This window comes from Acipenser ruthenus, chromosome 4 (assembly GCF_902713425.1).
Source record: "Acipenser ruthenus chromosome 4, fAciRut3.2 maternal haplotype, whole genome shotgun sequence".
Taxonomy (NCBI): Eukaryota; Metazoa; Chordata; class Actinopteri; order Acipenseriformes; family Acipenseridae; genus Acipenser; species Acipenser ruthenus.
The window spans coordinates 47,680,239-47,692,389 of NC_081192.1; the positions used below are offsets into that span (position 1 = coordinate 47,680,239).

Below are 12,151 nucleotides of genomic sequence, written 5' to 3' on the forward strand. Positions count from 1 at the left end.
GATGCAGCAACAGCAGCAATGGGGAAGTCTGCCTCAAGGGAGAGGAGTGGTGTTTTGACATCCGCAAGCCCTGGTGTATCTTGCCAGAGTACAAGGCAAAACCACTACGCCGGCCGTCTGCCAGCACTACGTCGTGGACGAGTGGTGTCCTGGTTGCAGTGAATTTGGGCATACAGTGGCCATCTGCCCCACCCAATATCAGGGAGAGATGTTGGCTGTTCAAACGAGCCAGGACCAGGCACCTTGGGGAACCCGGAAGAGCCCTCGTCCTCAAGCATGACCCCAGAAGGAGGAGTGGTGCACCAACTGCCTGCGATATGGGCATGAGGAGGACAGCTGCCTGGAGACCTAAGGGGACACAGACACGAACCTGGAGTGGGGGGAGCCCGAGCGTCCACAGCCCAAGAAGGGGAAGCCCAAGTGTCCCAAGCCCAAGTGTCCAGCACCCAAGAGGGGGAAGCCCAAGTGTCCATTGCCCAAGAGGGGGAAGCCTGAGCTTCCAAAATCCATGAGGGAGGAGCCAGAGAGGGAGCTGAACTGGTGGTGTCTGGACTGTGAAGAGGGTGACCACCCAACATCTTACTGCCCAAGCCGAGCAACCGAGAGGGAACTGTGCCAGGCTTCAGCACGAAAGGGAGAGGCCGCACTGTCTCCAGCACTGAGGGAAGACTGGCTGCCGTTCCCGCTCCCACCTCTGTCATCAGGAAGAGATTACCCGCTGCTTCTGCCTTCGCCGCCAGAAGGAGAAGTCCTGCACCAGTCTCCAGTGACCGAGGGAGAGCAGCACCAGTCTCCAGTGCCCGAGGGAGAGCCGCACCTGACTCCAGAGATAGTGGGAGACTACCTGCTGCTCCCGTCTCCACCACTCGACGGAGACTACCTGCTGCTCCCGCCTTCTGCTTAGAGGGAGACTACCATCCACTCCCTCTTCCACCGCTAGAGGGAGACTACCTGCACATTTCCACCACTCGAGGGAGACTACCTGCTGCTCCCGCCTCCGCAACAAGAGGAAGACGGGCTGCTGTTCCCACCTCCGCCACCAGAGGGAGATGGGTTGCTGGTTCTGCCTCCGCCACCAGAGGGAGACGACTGGGTGAAACCGTTGCCGTCTCGAGAGCTAAAAGGGGAGGAGCCAGAGGTGGTGGAATTGTTGCCGTCCCGAGAGCTAGGAGGAGAGGAGCAGGAGCTGCCACTGCCTCCACAACAGGGAGGAGAGAAGCAGTTTATTTTTTTTTAATTATGTCTCAATCCTAAAATGCTAGGCAAAACTTTTGGCCATAGCTGTAGATCTGATTGACACATGATATGTGTAATTAAGTTTTAATTTCATTAATTGCCCAGTCCTGGTAGAGTCCTGCTGCACTGACCAAGTAAATACCATATGACTAAAAAAAAAAAGTATGCTCATAAAATTAATTCATTCAAGTATTCATTCAAGTATTTCCATTGCATCTGTGCGCATCATTTATCTTACAGGATCCATTTTTATCCACCCCTATTGAACGTATTTTTTTTTTTGTTCACTCGCATGAATTAACCAAATTTCACCTGTTTCCATCACAGTTGTCAAGCTTTTTTTATATGGATGAATTTTAGCACATAAAAAAAAAGTTTAATGGAAACAGAGCTACTGAAGATAATCAGAACATAAACATAGTGTACAACCCCCAAATAAAGAAACAATATATAGTACATGTTTCAATGATAATGCACAGCTAATCACTGTGTACCCAGAATTATCGATCAATGCTTCCTGAGATCAGCAGGGAAGCAAAAATGTTCTTTGGGAGCTAAAGACAATGACATCACACTAGCATCTGATTACAGACTACAGATTACAAACTACAGAATCATAAAATGTTAAGATGTTTGTATTCTGTCAGCAACATTTGAGATAAGCAATGCAGATAGACATGCTGATGCTTGAATATTGCTGTGGTGTATCCCTAAGGGATCTGGCCAGAGATCTTATACTGACCACCACTACAAAAAAAGAATGGAAAATGTGCTTTCATACCAGAAAGAAAGAATTAACAATAAAGTATAAAAGATTTTTGGTGGAAAATGGTTAAAGGTGACTTGCAGAACTCTGCTAATTTAGATTTTCATTTGGTGATCGAACAAAAATAATTCTGAGAACAGGATTCAATCTGACAACATATGTTTTTTTTTTATTTCAATTGATTTTAGTTAGATTTTTGACTTGCTTTTTTATGTCCATTGTAGAACACAGCAGCACCCACTCTCAAACGTTGCTAGGCACCCACCTAATTGGAAATCTGCAGATATTGAGACCTATTTATGAAACCCTTGTGTTAACTTTGGCTTGCTACTCATTAAACCTTGAAGGTGACCTTGAAGTTCCATTCAGCCTTTTGACTGTGTTGAACCCAATCCCAATACGGGGCTTCCAGTGCATAAAATAGGCAGTCTGCACCATGCACCCCCTATAGCCAGATTATATTGTAATTTATTTGTTACTACAGACAACAAAAAACAGTTGAAAAAGGATGTCAAAGGATGACTTGTATCCGATAGGCCACTGCAAATGTTATGCTGATTTTGAGAACAGATGTGTCTCATCTCTCAGCTGTTAGTCTTGTTTATAACAAATGGAATGGTAAACTGTTCTGTCACGTCAACGCTCAGATACTGTAAATTGCTGCATGTGTGTCTGGAAGGTTTTAAAGGAAGTGTCACATTATGCTTTAGGGAATTTCTATAAATACATTGCACCCGCCACTCACACATATTAATGCAGCTTTAGTTTTAATTTACATTGTACCAATTTAAAGTACTTTTCATTTGATTTGTATGTACACTACCCTCCAAGTATTAGCTGTAATAAGTTGCTTTGCATGATCTGTGCACCTGATCCATTGGCAATGTTTATAATGACTTTTGGCACCCAGAATGGACCGTTCTTTTCTAGAATTTTGGAAATGCTTGTTCCAGGCATGGAACACCTGGAGGGGTAAGCCAGTGCCACTTTGGTACAACTAACATAACTCCATAGGTCAAAATGCATGAAATTCAAATTGAAGAATCATAATTTTGCTGAGACATAAATACATTTATCTCCTGTAAACTCGTTGCAAGTCTAGTGTTAAGTAATGCTTATCATCATGAAACTTGGTATAGATTAAAAAAATAAGCCAACTAAAGAAATGGCCACAAAGCCACATCAGTTCTTCACCACGACTGTCAGATGTACATTAATATGAATTTCACAACATTCTTGTGTATAATCTCAAAACAGGTCATCTGTTTTTACTGTACATTCTTTATGAATATGATTTACAAACACAGTATAAAGTCGAGATATACACCCATGTTAATATAATGCATGAAATTTAAGCATAGCCTCTCCTTAATTCGCATAAAATTACACACAATGGCACTGTACTTAGAAGTTTGTTGAAATATATAATAAAAAGGACAGGGTCACAGATTTTTTTAAGGAACCGCAGCTACCTCTATTTATGTTACGTTATAAATTTAGCCATTGTCATCAGCAAATACAACTTTTATTAAGTTAGAAAAAAGATGTTCCTTTTAAAACTCACACCACACAAACCTAATACATAGTACGTTATAATGAATTGCTGCATAGAAAATCAGCAAATACATCAATTAATTATAATACCAAATGTTTCTTTCAAAGTAACACTATATTTTGTTGCTTATTTTACTGTAACAGGTGTCTGTTTGATTATACTATAGTGTAGATTTAGAGGAGTCTTAAACCATTTGCGACATATCAGTAACTGAAAAAATAGAGTGTTAACTGAAACAGCATTTTTAAAACAGGGTTACAGTCTGTGGTTATAACAGAACAAATTGGTTAAACATGTAAACATATTAAGAGATTACTATTGTCGTTGTCTGATTTTTTGGGGGGTTTTTTGTAACACGGAAAGCTCTGCACTGCGGTGTAACCATAGGTAACCAAGTCTCGCGATTTGCATCAGGGATCGTAGCAACCTTGATCATGTGATAGGCGTTCCACAACAACATTTAGGTCACGCGGTGGAGTTTTGGGATTCTGGGAATACACATTTAGCTCAGGTTGTGTCAGTGTACTGTAATTCTAATAGCCAAACAAAAGAATGACAGACAAGTTTTGATTTGTACCATGAATACAGCAAGGGGTGAAACGGCGTCACATCAGATATCTGAGAAGACTGAATATTGTTATTGCAACATATCGGTGTACTGACATAAATACAAGAAAGAACAGAAACTACGCAGACTGAACAACGTACTTTGAAAAATTAAAAAAAAAAAAAAAAAAACAGCCATGAACTTGCAGGGGGTTGGACTGAATTGCCACATCAACAGCTGCTGTGCATGTGCAGCGTGAGCGTTTTTCTCTGTGCAGGTTATATTTGTGTTGGGCATTTAGGTGGGTATGTTTTAAAAACTCGTTTTGACATGGGCTGTACAAGAAAAATATGCCAATTAACCTGGATAAAAACAGACGTTGGGTAATTTACATTACAGGAAACAGCGAGTAGCGGATTAATGTATTGACCAGCGGTTTGTTTATATCTGCTAGTGCTAAGCTTTTATCTTATCATTCAAAAGGATTTACCATACGCTAACTCTACATTACAGTTTATTGTTGACTGTTTATATGTTAGCTGTCTATAGTCATAATATATAATTGGCTCTTTTTTATTTATTTTTATCCACAGTGTGCATAAATGCAAAGTAGAACTTTACCTGCACAGTAAAAGTAAATGCATAACAAGTCTTTGACTTGGTATCAGAAGGTCAGACATTCTGAGAAGGCGATACCATTTAATGATGTGGAGCACGGAGGGAGGAGCGACTTTGCAGTTTTTCGTTAAAGCCCTGAAACATCCAGCATCTAAAATTCACCTACAACTCAACCGATGGTTACAACGACCAGCCCCGGATTCCACGGACAGCGCTGAAATGGATATTGTGATCTGCAATGCTTATGAGGAAAGGAACACGGCCAATAGTAGTGGTAGTTCTATAAAATCAGAATCAGAAATGCAGAACGAAGCTAACGAAGCCGCTGTTTCCTTTATTGGAGAGAACAGGTATCCTCGCTATGTTCCTACCTGTTGCTGCAAAAGCGCCTTGATGGTGTGCATTCTAGCAGTTGTTTGTTTCTCATCTGTAACACTTGTGCGCCAGTATCTCAAAGACTTGCTTGTTTGGGTGGAGAGTTTGGACAGCCTTGTCGGAGCTTTGCTTTTCGTCGTGGGATTGATCGTTGTGTCCTTTCCCTGTGGATGGGGGTACATACTACTCAATGTAGCTGCTGGCTATTTGTATGGTTTTGTGTTGGGCATGGGACTGGTGATAGTTGGGGTTTTGATTGGAACGTTCATTGCCCACGTCGTTTGCAAGAGACTACTGACAGAGTGGGTTTTAATCAAGATTGAGAGCAGCGAGCAGCTGAGTGCTGTTATCAGAGTGGTAGAAGGAGGAAGTGGACTTAAAGTTGTTGCCTTAGCAAGACTCACGCCAATACCCTTTGGACTACAAAATGCAGTGTTTTCAGTAAGTATAACATGATTCACATGGCATGATCTGCCTTTCTACACATCAAACTGTCATCAGTTAACCATTAATATATAGAAACTGATAGTGGTGATAGATAGCTGCTGTTTATGACAGTGGAGTAGTGATTAGGGCTCTAGACTCTTGACCGGAGGTTTGTGGGTTCAATCCCAGGTGGGGGACACTGCTGCTGTACTTTTGAGCAAGGTACTTTACCTAGATTGCGCCAGTAAAAACCCAACTGTTTAAATGGGTAATTGTATGTAAAAAATAATGTGATATCTTGTAACAGTTGTAAGTCGCCCTGGATAAGGGCGTCTGCTAAGAAATAAAAACTAATAATAATAATAATAACTAATGAAAATCCCCTTATTTACTCGACCAGAGTACAGCATATTGTGCCATAACAATGAGACTAGAGACACACTGATGAATGCAGTGTCAGTTCCTTGATGCTAAAAAGTAGTTAGTAGTTCATTTTATTTCCAGAGCAGTGCTTAAGGATTTTCATACATCCTATTAAATTGCCCTTTTTCATTACACTTATAGGAACAATAGTAAACTCTCACAGGCACAGATCTCATTCGTTTTTATTTTTATCCATAGTTACACAGGAGAGTAAAATGACTCATCTCCCTATCAAGTTACTGTATACATTTCAAAGTGCATCAGTATGTGTTTATGAAAGAGATATGGGCAAATAGAGAAACAAAAGCTGTGTTTCCACTGCAGTGAAACCTATTCTGGAGAGCATTGTGCTCTTCCAGTGATTTGACCCCTCCCTCCTCTGCAGGTAGGTTCACTTAGGTTACAGTGAGAATGGTTAGAAACAAATGCAGGCAGGTAGCCTGAAAGGTGTGTGCCCTAATTGATCCGATTTGTAAAGGCTTTATGTAATCCTTTATTTGGCTTTGATCCCTATTTATTGCATTTTATAGCTGTTGGCACCTCTGTATGCAATCTATAGTACATGCAACAAGAATAAACAGCGAGTAGGTTCAAAGAATTATGTAATATGGCAGTCGGCTACTTCAAACACGCAAAATAAAGTACATTTGTAGTCTAGAAAAGTGTCATGAACATAAAGATTAATGAAAACATTTGACTTTATAAACATTGGCAATTCAATAAAAAGTCAACCCACAGTACAGGATTTACATGCCTCAACCCCATGTTATGTTAAGCCCTTTTTAAACCTTATTTTTTCACCTTTTTATACTACATGTACAGCAACCTAGATGTTGTTTTTAATCATTTTCATACTCAAAATATGTTAATGGATTCTGAAAATTCTTGTTCCACCCCGTTTTTACTTCTAAACAACCACAATGAACCAACTTTTTGTCACAAATTACAAATATACCAGTAAAGCTATTGTGTACTGACTTGAAACTTTATCCTAAGCAGAGACATGCCACCTATATCTGTTATGTAACCAGCTATTTAAGGTTATGATAATGGGGAGGGTTATTTAGGTGTAGACCTTTAAGCATTGCAGCAATTTCAACTAAACCTCAGGTTCACCATTATTTGTCCAAAAGGAATCAAGTTCAAGCCTTTTTTTTCAGATGCCCCTGTTGAATTATTGAAATAAAATCTATACTAACTGTTGAATTGGTTCTCACTTTACAAATTGTGGCGATTGTTTGGAGTGTTTAATTAAGTACATGTATTGAACTTGACATTTATTGTGCTGCATATTTCTTTATTTATTTTAATCGGGTAGGAAAGGTAAAAACCTTCAGACAACCTCTTTCAAAATATATGTAGTTGACATACATGACAAAAATCAATCAATTGGTCAGTAAGTCCAATTTAAAACCTAATTCAAGGTCAGAGATTCATTAATTTTGTACCTTCATTTCAAGTGATGTTTTATATTCCACCTCCATATTGGTCTTTCTTTGAGTACACTGTAGAAGGGACTCCAAATTCCCATAAGGGGAATGAACTCAATACTTATTGCATTTGGCACAGCAGACAATTTAAGATTGCTGAGTAGCTTGTGTGGTGGCCTGGTAGAGCTAAATCTTATTGGAAACAGTCAGCAGAGAAAGAAAAGCATACTCTTTCAGAAACAGAGAATGGTTCACTCTTTAAACTGTGTCAAATCTTTAAAATGTATACTGTTGTGAGGGGCATTAAAACAGATCAAATGTTCACCCCTATATTTACACAGTGCTATTAACAAGGATGTCTTGAATAAATAAGGCATTGTATTTGATATAATGGACCATGGATTAATCAGACTGATTCCAGTTGAGTTCAAAAGGAGACTATGCAAAGTAGCAAGTTAAGGCATACAGTTACACAGGTACTTGCATACCTTCTATATACAGAATACTCAATATTCTAGATGGAGAGTATGTGAATACTAAGTACATACTAGTACATTGGACAAACAAATTTGCTTTCTACATTTAACCTATTTTGAATACTGTTAATTTGCTGGCAAGGCAACTGTCAGACCTATGCCTCAGGTCATAGTTTCCAAGAGTGGGCTGTTGTTAATGATTAGTAAGAGGGGGAAAGTAGCTGAAATTTAACAACAAAATGGGCACTACACTGTAAAACATTGCCCTTTTTAGGCTGTTCGTGACCTTGATACAAAGAGTTGGGCTACAGCATAAGGCAGTGAGTATGTCCATGCTCAAGAGAATGCTAATTTGCAATGAAAGTAGGGATTCAGACTAGTAAGTGACATCTCATATAAGACAGAAATGTATGTCAAACTTAGACTGAGGAAACACTTATTTTTACAGATCGGTCTTCAGTTCTGCCTAAAAAACTTGCTATTTTATGTCGTACACAGATGTTCCCTAATAGCATAATGTAGTTCCAGATTTTTTCTATTTATATATTTATTTATTTTTTAATGAAGAGAAGCTGTTTTTCATGGTAATAAAATGACAGAAACCCATAACCATGGATGCATACAGAATTTTCTTATGAGCTTACAATGACATTGCCAAACCATTGGTGATATTTGTGGAGGACCTACAGTGTTAAAAATGTTAATGAAGCATTCAACACCATAACTTAAAGAAAAACGTAGGCTACAGTTTACTGTATTGTGGATAGTCTCATTTTTTAAAGGTAGCCATCTTTTGATGTAAATTACTACTTACACGTATTGAGAATTTCGGCTTGCTTTTTTATAGTTGATACTATTACATAAGTGGTAAAAATGTGTATAGGAATGTGTTAATTAAAATAACTTAGAAGTCAATTGCTATAGAAGTCTATCCTATTTTAATTACATTTTAAATAACTTGGCAGAGGTGAAAGGCATGAAAGATTAGTGAGCTAACCCTGAATGAAATGCCATAATTTATTAACAACTCATGATAATGTTTCCACGTCAGGCATACATTAATTTTGTGTTTATATTCCATTGTATTTATTGTCACAGAAAGAAAAAAAAAGATTGACACATGGTGATCAAATTGTACTGTGCTTAACTTGGATTACTCCATTGGACAGACATTTTTTAAACAAACCAGCTTAGTTTAAGAAATACAACTGCTTTTGTGTTTCGTGTATGTAGAAATTGTTTTTTATGCCCAGTCAATTTATGTTGATATCAGTATTTTAATGTTGTTTTTAACAGATCACAGATGTGCCCTTGCCAAACTATCTTGTGGCTTCTTCAATTGGACTTCTCCCAACCCAGCTGTTAAACTCCTATCTGGGGACGACATTGCGAACCATGGAGGATGTTATTGCAGAACAAAGCGTCAGTGGATATTTTATTTTTAGTTTCCAGGTAAGCATTTAGCATTTCTACTTCTGTACTCTGAACATTTGTTACTTCCACATGGCTAAAGAAAATGTAGTAGTATTCTCCTAGGAATATTTCACTGTAAAACGAATGCATAAATGCACACTAGTTCCTTTGTGTGCAGTAAATGCATTGGTATAACATATATATTTTTTTCCTTTTTTTCCACCCCAACAGATAATTATAAGTATAGGTCTGATGTTTTATGTTGTACACCGAGCACAAGTTGAACTGAATGCTGCTATTGTAGCCTGCCAAATGGAATTGAAGACTTCATACATCAATGGCAATACACCAAATCTGAGCGGTTCATCTTACTGCAGTAAAAGGACTTCAGCATTGGGAGGAATTAATGTGGTTTAAAGTTCACGCAAATTATACAACTAGCTGCTTCGTATTTTTAGTGACATGTCTTTATGATGATAAAACAGTTTTTTTTTGGTTTTGCAAGAAGTCAGTTAAATTGTGGTTAACTACAGTATAACAGCCAGTTATCTTTTCCAATAGTACATATTATAAACGTAAACTTGTCTCTGCTTGGCTGAAAATCCAGGAATGAATCAGCTTCCAAATCGTCTGTCTGAACGAAGCACAGATATTTGAAATATAGTAAAAAGATCTAGGTGAAACACACCGCTATGCCTTCCCAGCCTACCTAATAATTTAAAACTAGATTATTAATGTGCTCTGTGAAGTTTGAAAATTAAAAAAAGTTTGCTTTCATATAAATGAAGCCTGTGTCTTATACTGCTGCTGTCTTGCAACTTTCTGAGTTCTTACTGCTAAACCTGCTGATGAACAGCATCTTTTTGTAAAATGACAATAACAGCACTGACACAATACATACATATGATTTTCAGTTTGAAATGACATAAATCACCTCGGCAGTCCTTTCCCTAAAGATTATATCCCTTTGTCACATGCCATTAACTTAGTGGGCACGTTTTCTGGGAATGTTTCTTACTGAAAATAAAAGGGGGTGGGGGACGACAACACTAATGTTTCTAGCCAAAAGTTCTTGCATACAGTTGTCACCTTTATTGTATAGATGTGATTTTTTTTTTTTTTTTTTTTTTTTTAATAAGCACATTGTTATTAAATTGGGCTAGCAGTTATTAAGGATATGCACATGATCTAAAAATTTCAGCCATGACCCAACAATACTGAGAGGGATATATTGTTGTATCCTGAATTTACTTTAGTAACTTATTGTGTTGCTCTGATTTATATTTGTATTCATAATTATTCCTACCACTTGAATGTACAAATGGGTATTTGTTTTACCATTGCCCCATTATATATTGTTTTATTATTTAATGGTTACATGCTTATAAAAGCTGAAATGCAGCTGTATATGAAACACAAACTCAGTCATAGTCTTGTTTATCTATGGCTTGATGTTTGTGTAACTAGTAATAAAATGAAGCAAGTACAAGAAATGAGGGTGTTATGTGCTACAAAGTCTTTTTTTATATAGGTTGCAGTTGCTGAGAATTCCTTTAGGAAAATATGAATTTATGTAGCCATATAGAATTACCAGAAGCACACTCTTCCATTGGAAGATGTTATTGACTATACACTGGGTGCTTTAAGTAACAGAGTAGCTCAGAGCGAGACTTTTTCCACTCACTCAGATCACTGATGAAATCTGTCCAGTGCTCTGAGCTGCTCAGAGGGAGCGGAAGTGAGCATGCCGTTAAGTTGGCTCTTTCACTGAGCTGTGATGAGCGTCTCAGTTACTTAACTCGCCCACTGTTGCTGGACTGTTCTCTACAATCTGAGTGTTCTAACATGCCTTGGGTATTGCTGCCCTTGCCGGTTCAGGGCTTTTAGGTTAGCAATAGTATTAACTTACCTTTTTATTAATATACATGATGTATAAGCACCTACACTCCCTAGGATTAGTTAAATGTATACAGTTAACCTGCTACTTCCTGTGTTAAATGATATTCATATCAAGGCTGTGCTTAACACTTGCTGTTCTTAAGGTCTCTTGTCTGCTATTCCTTCGCTGCTGAGTAAGACCAAATATACTTCCACACTTGGCCTTGCCTAAAGCAAAAAAAAAGTTAGGCTTACTTTTTTAGTGTTCCCTCAAAGTGCAAAAACCTATGCTCAGCCTATGTTGAGAGTCCTAGCTAATTGTCTGAAGTGGATTTTTATAAAGATTTTTTTTGTAACAAACAGGAACATTTTGCAGTGTGTAAATTGATATTTAACGCTGTATTATGCTTGTTCAGTGTTATATCTTAGAAAAAAAGTTCTTAAATGTAAAATCCCTGTTTATTCCAGTGTGGAATGCATCACAATTGTTAGAATAAAGTGATCAAAAAAATCTATGACATTGGATGGTCAGAGTCTAATGTTTAACCAATACAACCTTTTGACTTTCAAAGCATTTTCAGTTGTTCAGAGCTCACCAATTTCTGTTTTTTGGTGAGATTCAGCACATCCCAGATCAACTCCCACCTGAGGAATGAGACCAAGGCCAAACGTAAGGTACTGTCTAAGCTATAAAATGCCATGTTCCTTGTGGCCCAGAAAAGTGTTTGCAGGAATTGAAATTAAAATCTCATAATTGGTTAGGTGTTACTGGATCTGCATTCTTACCCAGGGCTCAAAGTTGGCCAAAATCCTTTTGGGCATCTGGCTCCTAGCTTTTAAAATTTGGTCGCCTTAAATTCACTTGTGTGATTTACCTTTTCCTGCTATGTACCCATCCTATGAACTCTGTCAATATAGTATATGAAACAAAAAAAAATCAAAGTGTTTGCAAGCAGCGACAATAGCAGCTACTCTGTGATTTTAATGACAAATAAAACAAATGGATGC

The 12,151-nt window shown here is 38.2% G+C and overlaps 1 protein-coding gene across 2 annotated transcripts; it reads left to right on the forward strand.

The window, feature by feature from the left end:
- The first annotated feature begins 4,005 nt into the window (after positions 1 to 4,005).
- LOC117399696 (transmembrane protein 64-like) lies at positions 4,006 to 11,663 on the forward strand. 2 transcript variants are annotated; one of them, XM_033999037.3, is made up of 4 exons: positions 4,006 to 4,405; positions 4,698 to 5,538; positions 9,149 to 9,304; positions 9,497 to 11,663. In XM_033999037.3, exons 2-4 carry the CDS (start codon positions 4,807 to 4,809, stop codon positions 9,680 to 9,682), a joined length of 1,074 nt encoding a protein of 357 aa, XP_033854928.2. In that variant the 5' UTR covers positions 4,006 to 4,405; positions 4,698 to 4,806; the 3' UTR covers positions 9,683 to 11,663. The 2 variants fall into 2 exon arrangements, with proteins under 2 accessions (XP_033854928.2, XP_033854927.2); XM_033999036.3 differs by having other exon boundaries at positions 4,006 to 5,538.
- Positions 11,664 to 12,151: the final 488 nt, after the last annotated feature.